The sequence below is a fragment of the Taudactylus pleione genome, unplaced genomic scaffold, assembly GCF_031769625.1.
Source record: "Taudactylus pleione unplaced genomic scaffold, aTauple2 ptg000040l, whole genome shotgun sequence".
NCBI lineage: Eukaryota > Metazoa > Chordata > Amphibia > Anura > Myobatrachidae > Taudactylus > Taudactylus pleione.
In genome coordinates, this window is record NW_028284442.1 from 25,634,548 (window position 1) to 25,656,771 (window position 22,224).

The window sequence follows — 22,224 nt, forward strand, 5'->3', positions numbered from 1 at the left end:
ATCAACTCCTAACAGCCATCTCACAGGCTGTGTTTGAAAAATGACAGTTGGAAGCTGATTGGCTGGCACCTTATCACTTTTCACTCCTTAGTAAATAGACCCCTATGTCTGTTTAACATCTCCATGGAGGTATGAAGATCTGATTAGGAGAAACACACTGTGGAGGATATATGGATTGATATGCCTCTGTTACATTGGAGTCTAGTAAGTGTACAGCAAACAGGGGGCGCACTGCTCCTATATCCATTAAAGAGAAGGGAATCACGTCACTTATTACTTGCATCATGTGTGGAGGTGGGTCAGTGATTTGTATTAAATACACTAAACTACACTATATGACCCTTATTTCTATTTTTCCATGTGCAGAGAAAATATCTATCAAGTGGAATGGATTTGAGAAACTACAGTGCTAATCACATTTATAATTTGGATTGATTATTGGGACTTTCCTTATTGGTAGAAGGTGAAAGATTTCAGCACCGGGATAAGGCTTTCTATTTTTCCTGCTCATAATTGAAAAAGTCACCATCATAAATCACCTCAAGAGCTACCTAAAATCTACCTTAGAAAGCAATATACCAATTCATTTTAAAATGCATGTTTCCTATTAAAAATAGAAATTTGAAGGTATAAAATACTTTGTTACCTGTATACAATAGTGGACTTTGAATCTGCCGCTGGGACAAGTCAATAGACGTGTCCTACTAATGCCGTACAGTGCATATAATGTATGTAGCGATTTGTTAGTGTTCATTCTAGCACCCTGCACCTGTCACAACCTATGCAGTTCCTCTTTCCAGCCTGGAGTGTCACTCTCTGCTCTGGTGCTTCTAGCACACTCTGGTCTGTATCTTAGCAGTTTGTTGAACCAGTTGAGTGTGCTAGAAGCACTGAAGCAGAGAGCGACAGGAAAGAGGAACTGCATGGGTTGTGACAGGTGCAGGGTTCTAGGATGAACATCACATTGTGTGCTCATAAAAATAAGAGTTTCAACTTTTTGCCGATCCTATGTGTTTTTTGGTCGTAACTAGCAGGGTTTAATTGGATACCAAGGAAAAAAAAAATATGCAAGCAAACCCTGGTTCTTCTTCAGGGTCATAGAGATCCACAGGGATAATGTGGTTGTAGTGATGCAGGCACCAAACAGATAAGCTTTTAGCTCCCAGTATGCCCCTGGTCCTCCCCCACATATACCCCATCCACAAGCATTCATTTTTGTAAACAAGCCCAAGGCAGGAGAAGAAAAGAGGACACAGAAGAACAATTGTACACCAAAAACACTCATAGAATAAAAGGAAACCTGTGAGCGAAAAAAAAATTACCCAATGCAGCTAGGTGCGTCAGGGTGGGTGCACTTCGAAGAAAAAGAGTTAACAAAAGGTAAGTCTACCATAACTCTTGTTTTCTTCTTCAGGGTCCATAGGGATCCAAAGGGATATCATGGGGATGTCCTAAAGCAGTTCCCCTAAGGGTGGGGACGCTCCTGAGCACAAAGGAGAACCGCCGTCCAAATGAAGCATCCTGAGAGACAAAAGTATCAAAGGCGTAGAACCTTAGAAAAGTGTGGAGAGAAGACCACGTGGCTGTCTAGCACAATTGCTCAGCAAAGGCACCACGACGAAACGCCCACGATGGTCCCACAGACTGGGTGGAATGTGCTGTCGCCATGTTTGGAACAGGGAGATCAGCCTGCGTGTAAGTCTGAGAGATAGTCATCGAGCCAGAATTTGTTTGTTAGCTGGCCATTCTCGTTTGTGAAAACCATATTAACACAAAAAGAGCATCTGATTTTCTAAGAGTCTGTACGATCCACATAGATACGGTGAATACGAACCACATCCAGGGAGGCTTCACCTACAGAAAGGTCTGACGACTGAAAAGCTGGAACCACAATCTCTTCATTCACATGAAAACGGGACAATACATTAGGAAGGTAACCCGCCCCGTGTACGGAGAACAGCTCTATCCTGGTGAAAAAGCAAAAAAAGGGGGAGCAACAAGAGATCGCTGCCAAATCAGGGACTTTGCATGTAGAAGAGATAGCAAGGGGTCCCTGGTCCTGGACCCGAACCTGGGGATCTTGTGATTGTGACGTGAGGCCATGAGGTCTACCTCTGTTAGGCCCCATTTGTTCACCAGGAGTTGAAAAAAAAACCCAGGTGGAGAGCCCACTCTCCGGCGTGTATGTCCTGACGACTTAGGAAATCCGGTTCCCAGTTGAGGACTCCAGGGATTAATATTGGAGAGATAGCTGGAAGATTATGTTCTGCCCAGATCAGAATGTTTGTCATTTCCATCATGGCTGCATGACTTTGCGTGCCTCCTTGATGATTGAGATAGGCTACTGTGGTCACGTTGTTGGACTGGATCTGGACCGGACTGTCCTGGAACAGGTCCTGTGCCGCGATAAGTGCTTTGTATACTGCTCGAAGCTCCAGAATGTTTATGGGAACTTTCCTGATTTGTCCATCTTCTCTGAAAGGTGTGATGACCTGTCATTGCCCCCCCCATCCACAAAGACTGGCGTCCGTGGTGAGAAGCACCCACATTTGGAATCCAGAATGGGCTACCTTTGTCCAGATGATTATTTTGTAGCCACCACGAGAGAGAGAATCAAACCTCCAGAGCGAGAAGGATCCTCTGAGACCATATTAGATGATACTGTCTGTTCCAATGGGAGAGAATCAATTGCTGCAAAGGCCTGGAGTGGAACTGAGCATATTCCACCATGTCGAAGGTGGATAGCATTGACCCCAAGACCTGCATTGCTGATAGAATGGATACACTTTGATTACGTAGCAATTTGCGTACTTGATAGGGCGGCAATCTTGTCCCCTGGCAGAAGCACCCTTTGTGCCTCAGAATCCAGAAGTGCCCATAGATGTACCATCTGCGGTGTTGGAGGAAGAGAGGATTTCTTCCAATTGATGACCCAGCCGTGCGTCTTTAGGCAGGCAATGGTCATTTGGAGATAGGTGTTGTAAAACAGCTGGAGACTGTGCAAATATGAGAAGGTCATCCAGGTATGGAAGTATTCTGATTCCCTGACGCCTGAGGTAGGCCGTCATAATTGCCATTATTTTGGTGAAGACCCGAGGGGCCGTTGATAGATCAAAGGGCAGTGCCTGAAATTGGTAATGTTGTTGCAGGACAGACAACAGTAGAAATTTTTGGTAGGATAGCGTAATAGGTACATGCAGATACACATCCTTAATGTTCAGGGAAGCCATAAAATACTCAGGTTCCATTGCCAAAATAACTGATTGAAGAGTCTCCATACGTGACATGGGTACACGGATAAACTTGTTGAGGTTTTTGCAGATTTAGAATAGGGCGACGAGACCCATTTGGTTACTGAACCAAAAATAGATTGGAATAATAACCCTTTCCTTGTTGAACCACAGGAACCAGGATTATCACCCCGGCCCGCAGCAGGGAGTAAATGGCCTCCTGGAGGGCCAAGGCGTTGATAGAAACTGATGGGGGAGTTGTGCAAAAAAACTACTGGGGAGAACGCCTCCAGGAAAAAGTGAAGGCATACCCCTAAGAGACCACTTCTCGGACCCAGGCGTCTGTTGTTGTTTGATGCCAGTAATCCGCAAATTGAAGAAGTTGGCCTCCCATCCTGGGATCCCCCAGGAGGAGGACTGCCCCATCAGGCAGTGGGTTTGATGTCCTGCTTAGAAGCTGGACCTGGCCGGCCAGGGCCTACTAGTTTGCTGCAAGGTGGCCCTACGAGAACTAGACGCTCTGGAGGAAGACTGTTGTTTTGCTCGTCCCTGAGGATGGAAGGACCAAAAAGAAGATTGCCTAGACTTTAATGTAGCTGTTGATGGCAGACCTGCAGATTTAGAAGCTGTAGGAGTAGCCACTATCTAATTCTGTAGAGTATCTTCCCCGTCCATTCTTCAACAGCCTTGGATACCCAAGCCCCAGCCATAGCTGGTCGAGTAAGCTCCAGACATTGAAAATACTGCTTTAAGACATGTTTACATTTTTCTAACTGTAGGATCTTTAAGAGAAGATGCTGACAGAATAGGCAACATAGCACTCCTGACTAAATGTGTCACATCAGAATCCACAGTAGGAGGGATTTCCCACTTAGTACATTCAGTTGCTGGGAAAGGATATCAAAGAAGCTAATCTTTTCGCAATATGGAACAGTTTATCCGGGTTACTCCATGCCTCTTCCGCAAGTTCAGTGAGCTGCTCAGATTTAGGAATCTTAGCTTTTACCACCTTCTGGTGTTTAAACACTGGAGCCTTCTGTCTAGGAGCTGGCTCATCATCCTGTATATTTAGGATTGATTTGACTGCCCTCACCAAAGAAGGGACATTCACTGTAAAAGGATGGTCCTCTTCAACTGAGATAGACCCTGGAGAAGAACCTGGCACATCATCTGATTCCGCCGATGATGCGTCTGAATCTACATGCTAAGCAGACTGATAAACAGATAACGTCCGCTTAGGCACCTTAGTGACTACCGGTCTGTTCGCCACAACCGACTAAGCCATACTCTGACTTGAGTGGGCATAAACATTCATCCAAGAAGGATGTATAGGGGGGCAAACATAGCATGCTGAAACTGCTGTGGGTATCCCGCTAAAGGAGGCAGCGTGGGAGTAGCCAAACGATCCACTAGCTGCGTCATCACCTGAAACAAGGAGGACGCCCAAGATGACTCCCGTAAAGGGGCGGGTAGACTGGACTGGAGAGGTGGTTCTTTATAACAGACAGCAAACAAACTGTTCTGTATAAAGTCCTGAGGGGACAAGCCCGCCAAACAGGATTTACATAAATCCAGCACAGAGGCCTCAACCTCCTGTCTTTGTTTACTTTAATTCTAAAGGTAATCATGCAATGTAATGTGACAGCCTTCACAAATAACTAGTAAATGTGACGTACAGAGAACAAAAAAACCCCCACCCACCTGTAACAGAGGGATGAGGAGAAAAACAGTGAGTTATAATTGACAGTCAGAAATAAAAGGCAGTATCAACACAGTAGCTAGCAAAAAAAGTCACATACAATGTACAGTATATGTAAATTAGTTGCAATGGACCCTGAATCAACTACTCAAACTTGTTAGGATATAGAGCACTATATACCTGACCCAAAGGAGAGGTATAAAGGGAGACTGACTCAAAACCTCCTGAGACCAAACCGCTTCAGCAGAGCACCGATAGTGGACTGTGAGCATCTCATATACACGAGGAGGGTAGGATGAGCGACCCAGACACAGGAAAACCTTTGATGGATCTGCGTCTGGGTCGGAGCTGCCGGGGGAGAACCTACCTCCCCTAGCTGTGTCAACCGGCCGGGTACGCTGGCCTCATGGCAGTAGAAGCGCCTTCTGCTGATCCCCGAGGTCAGACAATAAGGCCCGGGTGGTCTAGTGAGGGAGCGGACGGCCCCGGTCCCTCTCTGCAGCGGCTGTCGGTGCGTCTCCATCGTCAGAAGCAAGGTTTGCCGCGCGCGATTCCCCGTAAGCGAGGAATCGCCTTACCTGACATCTCCATGCGTCCGGTAGCAGTCCGGGCCCCAGTGTCGCCGCTAGCAAGCTCTGCCATGACCCGCCGAAATCACCAGACCTGTTACTGGTGTTGAAGCCCGGCGGAGGTAGACGGAGTCGCAGTGCAGGTGTCTATTAAGACATTCAGCACTGCTAACTCTAAAACATAGAAATAAAAAATAAAACATAAAATTAAAGCTTGGGACTGCCTAAGCAGTCCCCCTGTTTCAAAGGTGCGTCTGAATCCTGCCGCACCAAACGAAAAACTGAATGCCTGTGGCCGGGGTATATGTGGGAGTGAACCAGGGGCATCCTGGGAGCTAAAAGCTTAACTGTTTGGTCCCAGGATCACCAGAACCACATTATCCGCATGGTGTCCCTGTGGATTCCTATGGACCCCGAAGAAGAAAGTAAGTTTTGCTGAATTGAGATGGCAGGTGGGTCCACTCAACGCCACAACAAGCATGTTATGTATAAGGCATAATAAGAACATACAAAAGTATCCTCATACACTTAGGCCCCGATTCAGAGCCGGACGCTCTGACCAGAGCGCTCGCTCTGAATCAGGGCCCACCTCCATTAATATGGAGCGTCCTCCTGGACGCTCGTATAGCTGTGGGTCACCACCCACAGCATATACGAGCGCGCAGGATGGTCGCGATGGTCTTGACCATCGCGACCATCGAAACTGCGAGCAAAAGCCTGCGGTTGAGTTTTTCAACCGCAAGGCCAGGAGTGATTTTGGCTCTATCCTTGGGAACGCCTCCGTCTGGCAGGCACGCCCACCAAAGGGGGCGTGCTGTCAGTCAACATCGACAGCACGCCCCCTTTGATGAGACACTCCGAGCGAAGGAAAGTCCTTCGCTCGTCGCGTCTCGCGCATGCGCACGACGGAGCTCCCTCACTCGTGCGCATGCGCAGTGCAGTCCATCGACCCACTTGCTAGCGGACAGCCGCTCGCGAGTGGGTCTGAATGAGGGCCTTAGCTTTAATGCGCCATGTGGCGAGTCAGGTCTTGTGCATCTTTTTTGCATGAGCATGCGTCTTAGTCGCAAACGGATGCGATAAACGGCTTCACGAGACTGTTCTGAATAATTTGATATGCGACACTTGTATATCTGTGTGCGAATGAATCTGTTTATGAAGCACAACGGACCTTGGTGTGGAAAGGAGCAGTGACTGCTGCATCATAGCGTTTCTTATACAGATTCAGACTTAGTCACACACAGATATACAAGTGTAGCATATTTCATTGCAGTAAAGTGAAGCGGTGTAAGCAGAGTCAGGCAAAACCTGGCACGCCGAGAAGAGCTGTTTAGCAATAATGTATGAGGACACATCTGTACCTGCCTTTGTGAAGGTTTAATAAAAACATACAGTATTGCAGGAGTTAATAATCCTTTATGTGGGGATAAGTAGCATTTCAATCAGTGCAGTGCATCTTGGAGCATAAAATTGTCTGAAACTAGCAAAATTCTCCCTTTAAATTTTTTATGAGCTTTAATGATCAGCAAACTAGAATTTGAAAATAAATGCCCACCTCCTACTTAGGGCACTGCCTCGTTTCTTAAGCCCTCTCTAAAATCTGTTCAGCAAATCTGCTACCAACCTCTCTCAGGACTGTTTCCAGGCTGCCTGCTGGACACATAGTGGTTTTTCTGGGTTCTCCTCCAGGTGCTGGCCTGCAAAATGCAGGTTTGTATTGGGGCCCCAGAAAGTTATCTTACTCCACCTTTTAAGTCTTGTGGGGTAGGATCTTACATTCCCAGGCTGAACAAGTGGCAATCTAGCGCCACCTAGCCTGTTATCATCACACTATGTATTTTCATTCAATATCATACAGTTACTTACTGAAGCTGTGACCAACAAGCCATGAAGCTCTCCTTAAGATCTGAGTTTGTAGAAAATTTTGCTTTTTCACATGAATTAAGCTGTGACCACTTCTTCCCTGCATAGTCCTGCCAGTCCAACATTGGAAGCTCCATCAGGAACTGAGTGACATCTGTAGCTGTATATGAGGAAACATTTAAATGCAAGAAAGAAATGTTCAACTCAATACCGGTAAATTATACATAAAAAACATTAAAAACTGTCCTATATGAAATAATTGTAATTCTTTGCTGTCATCCCCCCATTTAAGATACACTGATTCATCGGCCCGTACATGCTAATGATGACTTATTGGGGATTGCCTAAAGTACAGACGGAGAGATGCAGATCATTTCTGACTTCACCCAGAAGCTAATCAGCAGTCTGCACTGTAAAAGGACAGACTGAAATCTAACTTTCACTTAGTCTCTGAAAAGAAAGTGAAAAGCTGGATTATTAATAACAAAATGTTCTCCAACATTTATATATGTAATGAAATCAGCCTATTGTGAAGAGCAGTGAGCTGTGCTTCCAGGCTACTTACTTCATTTATGTCAGCGTTAAGATTTCCTAATCACCAGCCTTCCTACCAGAAATTATAGCGGAAAAAGTGAGAGAAAAGCTGGCCATACACCAGAATGATATTGTTCCAACCAGTCAACTGATTGATTGGTTGGAATGATAATAAGGCAGTATGTGGGAGCAAAGGATAATCGTTCGCTTGCTCCCAAACAGCATAAAATTATCAGTTCAACTAGTTGGAAATATAGAACATGCTTGATATTTCCCAACTACTTTGGCGACTATCGTTTCAGTGTACCGGGTAAGTTGGATACTTTCCCCAACTGAGCGATTTTTACAAAAGTAGACGGACACTCTGTCTACACAGTTGCCGGCTCTTCCCGATGGAGGGATGCGGTGAATTGTCCAATGGCCGTGATCCCGATCAGTGTGGGAAGACCGGCGATGGAATCCCGACATGGCTGGAGATGCAGATGCCAGAATCCCGACCGTCGGCATCCCAATCGTAAGTACAGCGGGGCCGAGTAGCTGTTAGCCACGGGTGGGGGGGGGGGGGAGGGTTAGGTTTAGGCGCACCGTGGGGACTTAGGCTGTGGGAGGGGGAGGTTAAGGTTAGGTTCTAGACAGGGGGGGTTAGGCACCACCGGGGGAGGTTATGGTTAGGCACCCAGGGGGGAGGGTTATTGTGAGGGTGCAGGAACAGAGGGTTAGGGTGAAGATAGGACAGGGGAACACTACTTACTGTTCCCCTGTCAGATTTGTAGCCATCAGGATGCCGCTGTCAGTGTTTTAACAGCCGGCATTCTACACATCGGTATTATTATTATCCTTTATTTATATGGCGCCACAAGGGTTCCGCAGCGCCTTACAAAGTACAGAAACAAATGAGCACACAAGACAACAGCTATTAACAGTACAGACAATGCAGTGCAAGTACATGATTTATAAACAATGCTGCATAACACCTAAATAAGCAGCAGGGTGTCAGTAAGCAGTTTTAGGTGCCATTGTGAATGAAAGTAAAAGTATGGCAAGAAGAAGCACGTGAGGAAAGAGGGCCCTGCTCGCGAGAGCTTACATTCTGAGGGTATGGACTCTCTGCCTGGTCACCTGCTAGCGTGCGGTCCTTGCCCGGTCCTTCCCTTTCCGCTGCCAGCTCATCCTCCGGCGGGGACGAGATGGTTTGTGGCTGGTATTCCCTTGGCTTGTTGTAGCATGATAAAGTGGCAATATAGATCGATATAATGGTACTGCACTAGTTACATTATTTTATTGTTGTCATGGAAGAAATTGTTTCATTCAAGCAATCAAGAAACGTATAATAAGATTATTGAATATTAAACATTTAATAACAAGACTATACAAACATGTAATACATACGCAGTACTGTGAAAAAAATCACATAGGAACATGAATCCTAACGGATAAACATGATCCTAAAATCCAGTAGATAACAACAAATCAAAATCAAAGTGCTGCTCTTTCAGCTCTGCATCATGTGCAGACTTATTACTGCCTACATTACAGTCCAGGCAATAGAAATTAGCTTGAGTTCTAAACGTCATGATAATGTTGCAGATCCAAATAAAACGATTGTGAAGGAATCCTATTTACCAGCACATGGTTGGCGTTTCTTAATGAGGATTCGTATAGGTGCAGCTGGAAGCAGTCCCACTGGGTGGTGGTGCAGCTAAACAGTGGAAATGTTCTAGTATTGCAAATCAGCACCTGAATATTTTGTAGTTTTTTTGAAAAAGTGACAATGAAAACACAGGTGCTGTGATGTAGCAGTGAGGCTTCCCCAGCCATTTCTATATCACTGTGATACCAGGGATGACTAGGGGGCAGAGATGGCTAAAGTACCCCATTTTACTGAAATAATTACAATATTTATATATATATTTATTCAAAACATGTAGAAGTAGGCAGACACTGTCCGACTATTTATATGACATCACAAGTTGGGGAGAAGTTGGCTGATCTAATGAAAACATTGGTCTGATTAAAAAGTTGAAGCACTGTTTTAGTTGGACAGACAAGTTGGTTGATAGGAGGAAAATTGGTCTTGTGTATGGCCAGCATAACTGCTACATACTGTCAAACAGTTCTTGAATTAAAAATGCACTAAAAAGGTGTATAATTGTATACAAACACACTATTCCTTCTGTATGTGAATGTCTGCCTGTTCTTGTGTATAAGTAGTAATATTATCTGTGATTTATATAGTGTATACATATTCTGCAGCACTTGACAGAGAATATTAGGACATTCACATCAGTCCCTTCCCCAGTGTAGATTATAATCTATATTCCTTACCTGATGTACACACACTAGGATTATTTTTTGTCAGGAGACAATTAACCTACTAGTATATTTTGGATTGTGGAGAAAACCTGAACACCCAGAGGAAACCCACAAAAACCAGGGAGGACATACAAACTCCACACAGTTAGGGTTGTGGTGGGGATCTATCCCAAGACATTACACCAACCGTGTTGCCCCTAATTATTTTACTTATAAAGACACAACAAGGGTTCTGTAGCTCCGTCAAAGGCGTATAAAGCTGTCAAGATACATAAATACAGGCGCATCTATCTTAGTATTTTTTCCCATAAGGTGAAACTGTAGCAGGGATAAGGTAGCTTGCCCTCTAAAACAACATGCAGAGTGCCATCCCCACCCACAGGCTGCAATGGTCCGCAGGTGGGAAAACTAGCGGTGCAGAGATCACCCTTCCTGTGAATAGATGCCGTGCGCATGCGCCACGTAAAACAAAGGTGTGATTTCATTTTAAAGGTCTCAGTAATCAGATCAAGATTAAATCTAACAGTCTTGAGGCGTACGGGACACAAACCTAGATATTTAAAACAATTGGTCCACTACAAAGAAGTGAGCAGGAGCCACCATCACCAGGGACAAACCTTTGAGGGATAAAATATTCAAATTAATCTTAAGGCCTGAGTAAAGTCCAAATGTACCTGCTCACTCACATCTGCTGGAAACAAAAGCATGCTGTCTGCATACAATGCAATGGTATCAACCATTGTGAAGGTTTTTAGTGTTCCCATCCCTGGTTTTAATTTGGGGGCTTCAAGTAGTGTAAAGGTGCGTACACACTAGATGATATTATGCACAATCTGGCCAATTTTGACGCATCGGAATGACAGATTGTGCATAATATGTGCAAATCGTTAGTGTCGTGATAACTATGCCGATGCGTGTACCCATGGGTCGTCTGTCGTATCTTCAGATCTTGCCTACAGCAGGCAAGATCTGTCAATCTCGTACATGATCTGGCGGCTTATCGTTCAGTGTTTATGTCTGAACAATATGTTGTTTGGACACGCATATGTTGCTGACGCCACTTGCATGCTCGGTTCTCTCAGCCATTGAGCGCCCAGCACTGGGATTTCTATAGTGAAATCCTGCCGCTGAGCCATCATTCGGGTAGTACAGTCCTTAGAGGATGGTACAGTGGACCTGATTCAGACCCGATTGCTAGGATGCGTTTGCTCGTAGCCAGCCAATGTTTGCATTGTGCGCTTGCGTACGCATCGCAGTGCGCGAACCAGTGTGAGAGACCAGGAAGCGTTCGCTCGCTGCACATAGACTGCCCAGCAGAATGAGTAACAGGAGAAGCCATTTGTGGGTGGTGACAGGGGCTGGCCATTAAAAATGGGGGAGTGGAGGTGCGAACGCAGGGGTGCCTGAGCGTCTCAACGCCATTTCAGAGGCGTGCATAATTTAGAGGCAGCGTCATAGTACACGTAACCTGGCTGGTTTTTACACTGAAGTGCTTGCGGTAGGGTACGGTCAGCCACAAGCGCTGCGATCGCATCCGATGTTACTGATGGTTGTATACACTTCCTGGAGATGACGTGCGCAAGTGGGCGTCTTAAGACAGGCTGGTGGGCGTCTGCATACACAGAGCGATCGCACACCAAGACATAGTGGGCGTGCTAATGCCTTTTCGGAGAAGAAATCCTTAGCAGCGCGCTGAATTAAATAGCTCCGGGAGCTATTTAATTCAGAATTATTTGGTCTGGCCCTCTGAGCTTTTTTCTGCTAGCCTCATCTGGCTAGCAGGTGCCTAGAATGGCAGCCTGCAGCCAGAATCTATACAGCAGGGCTGCCTGGAGAATCCTTAGGACGCTTGACGGTTACACTGCTGCCCTTACAGCTTTGCTGTAATCACCGGCAATTGTGGACTCACCACCATGTGATGTCACATGGAGGGGCATGGCCTGCACCGGGCCCACAAATAATGTTATATATATATATATCAAAATGTCCCTTGGCAGAAAAAAGGTTCCCCACCCCTGCCAAGTTACTTTTCTATAATGAAAGCAGTGGTGGGGAAAAAGAGCAGTGTTACTGTGATCAGTGTCAAGCTGATGCCTGTAGGGGTGCACAACGGCCACTTATGATATATCATCAGGGTACACACTGCAGGACCCGCTGTATGACATGCAGTGAATCAGACAGGACAATATAATGAACGATGTATGTAAACGACAGTCTGGAAGTACACACTACACGACGGTCATGCAGAGTGGTCACAGGTACCATGATTGCAGGACATACCATGTAGGGTGTAACCAGCTTTTGCAGTACATGGACAGTCTAGTAGGAAATAACAGTGAATCTCATCATGATGCAGTAGGCAATTTGGACCTTCTTAATTTTCACTGTTTGTCCTACTGGGTCCTGGGGTTATATTAATGAAGTGGCAGCACTAACATTCAGTGCAATGCCCAGAGTGCTTTACACTGAATGTGACTGTTGCTTTAAATTTCCCGCTCCAACCCACCCAGAAGTGGCGACTTCATAAATATAGCCGCTAGTCTGCAGGCCGTGCTGTCTAATATATAATCCAGCGGTTGCCGATTTACTGACGAATGGCAGGTATCACTGCATTTCAAGTATCCTCAGCCCACATGAACACCCCAAGTTTCTGCATATGTACTGACTAGCACAATCTGGAGTGGAAAGCTGGGCACACACTATACGATACATCATTCAGACACGGATCTGAGCAATATATCGTATACATCATATAAGGTGTACGTCCGAACCGTTGTTAACGACGATCATATCACATTGTTCCATCTGAGCAGTACAATGCAATAAAAGACGCTGTGCTGTTACATGCAGCATGTAATGACACACTGCACCACCGTAAACCGGATTGTGCAGTTTGGATGGCATTGTGACAACGTATAGTGTGTACCCAGCTTAACTCTGCAACAGCTAAGGTACCTACCTACACACTTCGCAATTTTTGACACGATTTGCCTGATTCCGACAAATCGTGTCAAATATGCCCAAATCGTGAGATTCTACTCACAATCACAATGCGCGTACCTGCTGGTCGTACATCGCATCTTCAGATCTGCTGTGCTGTAGGGAAGATTTGCCGATCTCAGTCACGATGCACTGGAATAGTTAGGAGGCACGATAGATTGTTTGTCAGATTGGACAGTTTTTAACACCAAATCGTGCCCACGACTGCCGGGGAGCTGCTGGGAAGAGTTCAGGGGGAAATTGGACACAATGACGGATCGTGAGCACATCGCCAAGTGTGTAGGAACCTTAAGACTAGTGCCTCAATTTGATCAAGACTGGTCTCATGCCATTAAACCTGTCCTGGCAACATTAAACACCAATTGTGAATATTAGACATATATAATCCACGGCACATTGGCTTTACAGTAATTTCTGACACCAAACTTTCTGAATATCATAATATCTGTCACATCATGTAAATAAGATGAGACTTCTAATATTAGCACCACCTTACTGCCCACTGAGAAAAACGTCCTTAATGTAGATGCCACCCTGACCCATCTGTGTTTAAAACACATAACTTAGTAACAAGTATCTGTACTAACATCACACATCTTCTACGCATATTTGTAGTCACACAGCCACCCTCATGTCACCCCTGCAGCCGCAGGGCACAGCCACCCTCATGTCACCCATATCACCCCTGCAGCCGCAGGGCACAGCCACACTCACGTCACCCATGCAACAGCAGAGCACAGACACTCACATTTCACAACATCGCTCTGGTGGCAGCTGGTATCACGTGACGTTGATTGGCGCATCATGACGCCTCCGGTGCAGCGGGCTTCGGATTGCCCTCACATCACAGTCAGAGAGTGCAGCAGACAACACAGTCCGAGTGCCCAGCAGTCATGCTGCCAGGCAAATGGTACAAAATATCTGTCCATGTACATGAACTTCCGTCGGGAAACGTTGTCTTGTACACTACGCTGTGCAATAATAACATCGCTGTCCGTTCTACCCGAAACAAAGATGGCGGACACGGTTTACACAGCCCTGACTGACGTCACCTTGCTGTTTAGCAGCGTGCCCAGACGTGGGATTTGGCGCCAGGCGACAGTTGGAGGGAGCTGAGTGCGCCAAGTACGGTAGTTAGTGGTAGGCACTAGGCAGCTGTTGTGTGGGTACAGCGCGGGCATACTGGTAGTACTTACCTGCACTGCACCTGCTGCTACAGGGCACTCTGTCAGGATGGCGATGCCGAAGCTGAGTGAGGGCTCCATACCGGTGAGTGGCTGCTCAGAGTTTCTAATATCGAAGCCTTAAAGCACTTATGTAATCTGTGAGACATGTGGCACTATGGGTGATGGGGGCTTATTTTCTAGGGGCCAAGGGTGCTGGGTATATGTTACAGTATATGAGCACATAACAGGGATGTATTTATCCACTGGCATCCTGCAAGGATATTTTAAAAACTGATCTGATGCTTTATCCCTCAAGTTCAATCTATATTCAGCTTCATTTCATATATATATTGCGTAAAGCACAATTACAGATGTGTCCTCATACGTCTAGCCTCAGTATGCCATGTGGTGCGAGAAACCTGGCGCAAGGGATCCCCCAGGTCTCGTGCCACTCTGCTAGCGATGGGTGTCTTTGCGTACACGATGAAATTGTACTGATTATTTTGATATGCAACACTTGTATTTCTGTGTGCGACTGAGTCTGTATATGAAGCACAATGGAACTTGCCGTGGAAAAAAGCTGTGGCCGCTGCAATAGCATTTCTTACACAGATTTAAGAAGCACACAGATATACAAGTGTTGCATATCACATTAATCAGCACAGTCTCCTGGTGCATCCTAGTGACATCACATTGTGACTAGAGCCGTCCATACACTGTGCGATATGCACCTTGCAACGCGATGGGGGATCCGACGGCCGACACATCGGGCGGTCCCCACACAGAGCCATCAGGTGACCGACCACCCAATATGCTGGCAAAAATAAACTGTTGATCCACTCCAAGTAAGTAGAATATGAGATTAAGGCTCCTTAGAACCACCAAGAGGTACAATATCACAGGTGAAGTTAGCCTCCTACCAGAATCCGGTCAAATAGATGCATACAATGACTGAGGAGATGTTTCTAACCCGGGTAACCTCAGCTACTGATCCTCATCCGTCTCACACAGGCTCTGGGAAAAGGTCTTATGATGTCCCTCTACCTCCAATGCGTTTCAACCAGTTCAAGGTCTTTATCAAGGCTGTTCCTGTATTTTAGCCTAACATTGTGCATTTTCTTATTTATTTCTTAACCAGTTCTTTATATAGTGCACTTATATTCCATAGAGCTTTACAAATAATATTTGCCCATTCATATCAGTCCTTGCCCCAGTGGAGCTTACAATCTGTATTTCCTACCAAATGATCACACGCATACACACTAGGGTTACTTTTTGTTGGGAGCCAATTAACCTACCTGTATTTGGAGTGTGGGAGGAATTTCACTTCCACACTCCAATTTACCAACCTGTTTTGGAGTGTCGGAGGAAACTGGAGTACGCTGATGAAACCCACGCAAGCACACGGAGAATATACAAACTCCACATGGTTAGGGCAGTAGTGGGAATGGAACCGACGACCTCAGTGCTGTGAGGTAGTAATGCCAACTATTACACCGTCTGTGTAGTGTAGGCTGCCGTCATTTACACACTGTCCTCCTAAGGTGTAAAGCCACTGCATCACATTTAATTGATTTGTCCCAATACTTGCCTTGTTTTCTGGAATGCCCAGGAGACTCTTGACTTTTGTGGACTTCTACTTGGAGAATAGAGCACCCTTCTGGATCCTGTTAATTTTTTTTAATGTAAAAGGTGGTCGGGGAGGCAATTACACAATTTATGTAATCATGGCCCTGCTGTGCAATGCAGTGAAATTAGCGTTCCCACGAGGCTGTTTTAGCGGGGCTGCATGCCCGGTTTCAAAAGGGCAGAATGCTCCCTGCCCCTTTTGGTTGCACCCCGCTAAACAGCCTGCTGGGTGTCGTCCCCTCCCGCGGTACGCAGTGTCCCGCTGGTGGGGAAAATTGCGGTGTAGCGATCACCCTCGGCATCTATCCACAGAAAAGGGAAAGCTTTGGGGCAGCCCGGCATGTCCGTAAGTGCCGGGCACGCCTACAAGAGTGATGAAAAGGGGGTGCATCTTAGTCATGCCTACTTTTGTCATGACCGCGCCCCCTTTTTGGGTGCGTGCCCTACTTGGGTGACGAGCAAAAATGGGCGATAAGTCTGTTGTTTGGGTGCGCTAACCAGGACTTTAGATGGTTTAGCCATTTTACACCACTAAATTCGGTCTATTTGGGAGCGACATGTGCTATAAGGCATGGGCGCCCAAAAACAATTGAGTATCGCACCCCAATCTCCTGTCACTTTAGACGGCAGATTAGATGCAATAAAACAATTGAATCATCCAGTCAATATGCTTGCCCAATTATATGCTACATTTTATTTGAATTGTGGTTGCAATTACAGTGTAAAAGTATAGGGGGTCAAGTTTATTAGGAGCTATGTGCAGCTGAAGATCACTGCAACTAAGGCTGCGCATATATTTGCCCATTCAGTTAGCCACATCATTGCTGATTTTCCTACGAAACTCTATGGCTTCAAGACAAATTCGGTGATGTAGGGGTCCCATGAAGTGCCGTTCCATAATGTGATGCACGGCACATCACAGCTAATTAAATTGATCCTTTAAATTAGCATGCTCAGTTACATGTTAGTGATGGGGATGTGACCGGACAGACCAATAGGAAACAGCAACACCACCTGCCAATCATAGCTGGGTACACACTAGACCAGGAGTGGCTAACCAGTCAGTCAGTGCCCAAAAATATCTGTAGGTATGTCAAAGAGCCGAGATCATGCGCACACTGTAGGTGCACTTGCAAAAAGGGGTGTGACCTTGTGCCAGCTAGGCCATACCCCTGGTATGATTTTTGTAGGAGCATGTAAAAGTGCATGCACACAATCACCATGGAGGTAACTATTAAAGGGAAAGAAAAAGCCAGAACAATATAAAAAACATTAAATAAAACAGATCCACATAAAATACACGGAAATAAGCCAGATCCAACAAAAATACACTGAAAGAGCACATCCTAAATAATACAATGAAAAAGCCACATCCACAAAAAAATACATTGAAAAAAAACAGATTCACATAATACAAACCAACCCACCCCCCCATGTGTCACTCCACCAGTCCCCCCATGTGTCACTAGAGCCACTCTGGTCCAGAACCTTCCCCCCACACTCCCTCCCACTCCATGGGCCACTCCAGCCCCTCACATGTCACAAATAAAAGGAAAAAAAGAATAAAAAAACCCTCAGCTCTTGTTGCGGACTGTCTGTGTCACGTAGGTAGGCTCTTGCGTCTGCGACCTCTTCGTGGCTACAGGTTCAGTCCCAAGTTGAACTCCACCTCCTGTTTGTGGAGTCATGTCACCCTTACATACTTCTGGAGTGGAGCAGACTGCTGCAACAAAGGACGAGTCTCCTCTGAACAGCTGGGCGCCCATCAGAGGAGGCAGTCTGTGTCAGTCAGGCGAGCCGCATCAAGACAATGGAACAGCCTCATGTGGCTCAAGAGCCACAGGTTGGCCACCACTGCACTAGATGATATGTCGACATATCGGACACATCGTCTAGTGCAGTGGTTCTCAAACTCGGTCCTCAGGACTCCACACAGTTCACTTTTTCCAGGTCACCCAGCAGGTGCACAAGTGTATTCATTACTCACTGACACATTTTAAAAGATCTACAGGTGCAGATAACTATTTCACTAGTAATTATGTGAGGAGACCTGCAAAACATGCACTGTTTGGGGTCCTGAGGACCGAGTTTGAGAACCTGTGGTCTAGTGTGTGCCCGCTATGTCGCTGACAATGCGTGCTCCTGCTGGTCGTCGGCGTCATCCTCTGTCGGCCTTACTTGCAGGGTATGTCCTTTGCAAGGGCCATGCTGCCGAATGCAGCATGTCCCCCCACTGTCGCTGCCCACATCGGCCGTGTCCCGCAAATGTCGGGCTGGGTACACATAGCCTAGTGTGTATACCCAGCAGTATTCAGCTTGCTAACATTTAACTAGTTCCGCTACAGTGAAGTGTTTTTCACTTAAAAGGTAACTTCTAAATGGGAGTGCTCCTGTTAAGTTGAGTCAGTTCAGCATTTCAATAAATAGCTTTTCTTTGTAAATGGCTAAATTATAGTAATGTGGTAAATTTTTTAAGTATTATATATTTTGGTCTAGTTATTTTTTATTTTTTTTCAATTCTACTCGTGAGCCTTCTATTACTGTGCGACTGAACTTTTGTTTTTATTGCAGGCTATTTTGCAAGGAGATTCGTCATGCAAGCCTATTTTGCAAGTCATTGTAAGTATCTGAGTTAATTTAGACAGTTGAAGTATTAGCTTCAAACCTGCTATATCAATGTAAAGGTACTTACAGGTGGCAACTACATATTTTATATTATTGTGTATGTAGGATAATTATGAAAGTCTGTATTAATTACTGTTTTATTTTCATTTTAGAATATTCGTCCAATCAATACTGCTAACGGCCCCCCTCGCTATCGGTTGCTGATGAGTGATGGTTTACACACACTTTCTTGTAGGTATTTTTAAATAAAATTTTAGTACAAAATACATGCTTGTAACCACAGATTTCTGGCTTGTCTATTTTAATAGCAATATTAGAGATGAGTTTATTACTAGTTGACCTAGCTTTTGCTGAATTTATACATTTGTAGGGGGCAATTCAATTGTCGGCAACTGTACCTCCCATCTAAAGTGACTAAAGGTATTCAATTGATTGTGCGACCAGCCCAGTGCTGGTCGCCAAGACCAGATTCTAATGCTTAAACTGCACAGGATTAGCCATGTAAAGCGGCTTCTCCCATGCTATGTGCAGCAGTTAAGGTGCACCTGATACTCGCGCCCAGCCCCAAAGCCCTCCTTTAGGCGGATTTCTGCTTGCACCTCGGGAGAGTGCAAGAGAAATCCGCAATAAGTGCAGCCTTTGTGCAGGGTGCCCAAAACAATTTAATATCTGCCAGTCACTTTAGACAGGAGATACAGATGTGTTCTCATTAGGGATGTGCAGGCTCGGATAGGTTCGAGTTTGCACGTCGAGTTCGGATTTTTCCCTCAAAAAAAACGGAACTCAGAAAGAGGCAAAACGTCATCTTGCATGGACAAACCTTATCATTCCTGGACAAAGATGTTTGTCCATGCAAGATGACGTTTTGCCTCTTTCTGAGTTCCGTTTTTTTGGAGGGAAAAATCCGAACTTGACGTGCAAACTCGAACCTATCCGAGCCTGCACATCCCTAGTTCTCATACATGTAGCCTCAATACGCCATGCAGCTCGACTTGCCTGGTGTGAGTGAGCCGCACAATGCAATGTGATTAGGACACACCAATAGCTATGCCAATTACTTTGATATATGAAACTTGTATATCAGTGCGTGACTGAGACTGTAAATAGAACTTGGAGAGGGAAAAATGCCGTGCCCGCTGCATCGTAGCATTTCGCATACTGATTGAGAAAACACAGATATACAAATGTCAGATATCAAATTAATCAGCATAGTCTCATGGTGCGTCCTAGTCGCATTGCGACTTAGATGCACTTTCGGTAAAAAAGACGCCCAGCGCTAGCTGAGTCTCACGGGACCTTGGCACACCAAGAAGGGCTGTTTGGCACGACTGCAGCAAAGATGTGTAAGGACACATCTGTGCTCTCGCCAATTGAATTGTCCCCTTTTGAATATTTTGTGTTTTGTAATCTGCTTTTAATGTGTACTTGTTATGACTTGACACATTCAAATGTATCAGCCACACAATGGTTTTGTGTTCAAAAACTCAATGCGATGCGAGAACCAACCGTTTATTAGTGCAGCGGCCTATTGAACTCACTTCCACAAGGACAGATATTCAGCCATGGCCAAAAGTTTTGAGAATGACACAAGTATTGTTTTTCACAAAGTTTGCTGCTTCAGTGTTTTTAGACCTTTTTGTCAGATGTTACTATGGTATACTGAAGTAAAATTACAACAATTTCATAAGTGTCAAAAGCTTTTATTGACAATTACATTAAGTTTCTACAAAGAGTCAATATTTGCATGTTGATCCTTCTTTTTCAAGACCTCTGCAATTCGCCCTGACATGCTGTCAATCAACTTCTGGGCCACATACTGACGGATGGCCGCCCATTCTTGCCTAATCAATGCTTGGAGTGTGTCTGAATTTGTGGGTTTTTGTTTACAGACCTGCCTGTTACGAATTGACCACAAGTTCTCTGTGGGATTAAGGTCTGGGGAGTTTCCTGTCCATGGACTCAAAATTTGATGTTTTGTTCCCCGAGCCAGTTAGTTATCACTTTTGCCTTATGGCAAGGTGCTCCATCATGCTGGAAATGGCATTGTTCATCACCAAACTGTTCTTGGATGGTTGGGAGAAGTTGCTCCTGGAGGGTGTATTTATACCATTCTTTATTCGATGGCACCATGAGTGATGACCATCAATGTTACAATAACAATCTGTGATGAACAATCAATGGTTTGCACCACTCGATGGCCACCGCTGCCAGGTATCTAACAAGCCACTGGCTAATAAAAACACGGGATCGGGCTTAGGTGGTGGGACTTAGTGGACAGCCAAGGGCCAGGGCTAAGCTCTGTCATGAGCTGAAAGAAATCTATCGGGTTCCACTTTGTCATCTATGGCGAAAAATAATTGGCTTTGCCATCGATAGTAAACAATCGATATTTGTAAACCTCGGTCGTAGCGCTGGGATCACGCAGATGCAGCAAGGAGGTGTCTGACACCGCCTTCTGCATTTTAAATGGATGGAATCGTACATCCACTTGTGTGCGGCTGTGCAATTCTGTCCATCTCTGAATCAGGCCCACAGTTTATCAGTGAATAGTGGTAGTTTGATCAAGAGCGTGACAAATGAATAAAAAGTACATTAAGATTCAGTGCTGCAACCAATTTGATATTAAAGGACACAGCAGCAGTAGCAAACATTTATCAGGTAAAGGTTCCTCTGCTGGAATATTGAATATATCCTTTTTTTTTTTTTATAACTTTTGCAGTTTTTACAGCTTTCCTTTTGCAATAGTTTTCTTCTTTCATTCTTTTCCTCTTGATAGGTGATGCTCCCGCACTGCTTAAACTGCAAAGCTGTTTCAGTCCTGCATGTTGCCACTTCTGCACTTTCCTCATCAACTGATGTGCTTGGTCCTTCCTCAGCTGTTAAAGAATCCCTTTTAATTTGTTTCCTGCAGTTATCACAATAATTTGATCACTATTGCCATGTGGCTGTATTTTAATCTTCCATTGTAGCACCTTCCTCAATTGTTTTCTACTGCTGCTATGTCCTTTTAATATCAAATGGGTCGCAGCACTGGCCACGCTCCCAGCTCCGTTTCTAATGCCGGGTATCACTGAGGGCTAAAAATTTTGCATATGAAAGTTACTTTATGCCGTCTATCATCCTACCAAATTTCATGAAAATCTTAGATGGTCGGGTTGGAAGCTGTGATGGTTTGGCATGGCCCAGCAATGAAATAGTGTTACTTCTTCAGGGTCCATGGGGAGTCCACAGGGATACCATGGGGAAATGTGGTTGGAGTGATCCAGACACCAAACAGTTAAGCTTTCAGCTCCCAGGATGCCTCTGGTCCTCCTCCACATATACCCCGCCCCTAGCCACAGGCATTCAGTTTTTCGTTTGGTGCTGCAGGATTCAGACGCACCTTTAAAACAGGGGGACTGTTCAGGCAGTCTCAAGCTTTTATTTTAGATTTTTATTTTATTTGTTTTTACTACAGAGTTGTTGCTGCGCCGCCCCCTGGCGCGGCAACAACAGTAACCGGACTGGTGATTTGGATGGGCATCAGTGGAGCTTGGCTAGCAGCTGGGACCTGGGACTGCAGCCGGAAGCACGGGGACGCAGGTAAGGTGGTTCCC

General features: G+C 45.4%; 2 protein-coding genes across 6 annotated transcripts in view; one reads left to right on the plus strand and one right to left on the minus strand.

Moving 5' to 3' along the window:
• Positions 1–14,143, minus strand: part of SMYD4 (SET and MYND domain containing 4) — a 49,588-nt gene extending 35,445 nt beyond the window's left edge. The window contains exons 1-3 of one of the 5 annotated variants that reach the window (XM_088454915.1): positions 13,796–13,923; positions 13,269–13,340; positions 7,365–7,521 (exon numbers count right to left, since the gene is read on the minus strand). In XM_088454915.1, coding sequence (XP_088311041.1) covers positions 7,365–7,498 — 134 coding nt within the window. In that variant the 5' untranslated portion in view covers positions 7,499–7,521; positions 13,269–13,340; positions 13,796–13,923. Of the gene's footprint in view, positions 1–7,364; positions 7,522–9,014; positions 9,119–13,268; positions 13,924–13,956 lie in introns of those variants that run through there. The other 4 variants (XM_088454888.1, XM_088454908.1, XM_088454923.1 and 1 more) reach the window with 4 other exon arrangements.
• Positions 14,144–14,259: 116 nt separating this feature from the next.
• RPA1 (replication protein A1) overlaps positions 14,260–22,224 on the plus strand; it is a 93,661-nt gene continuing 85,696 nt past the window's right edge. The window contains exons 1-3 of the mRNA XM_088454948.1: positions 14,260–14,477; positions 18,575–18,622; positions 18,781–18,859. Coding sequence (XP_088311074.1) covers positions 14,442–14,477; positions 18,575–18,622; positions 18,781–18,859 — 163 coding nt within the window. The 5' untranslated portion in view covers positions 14,260–14,441. The remainder of the gene's footprint in view (positions 14,478–18,574; positions 18,623–18,780; positions 18,860–22,224) is intronic.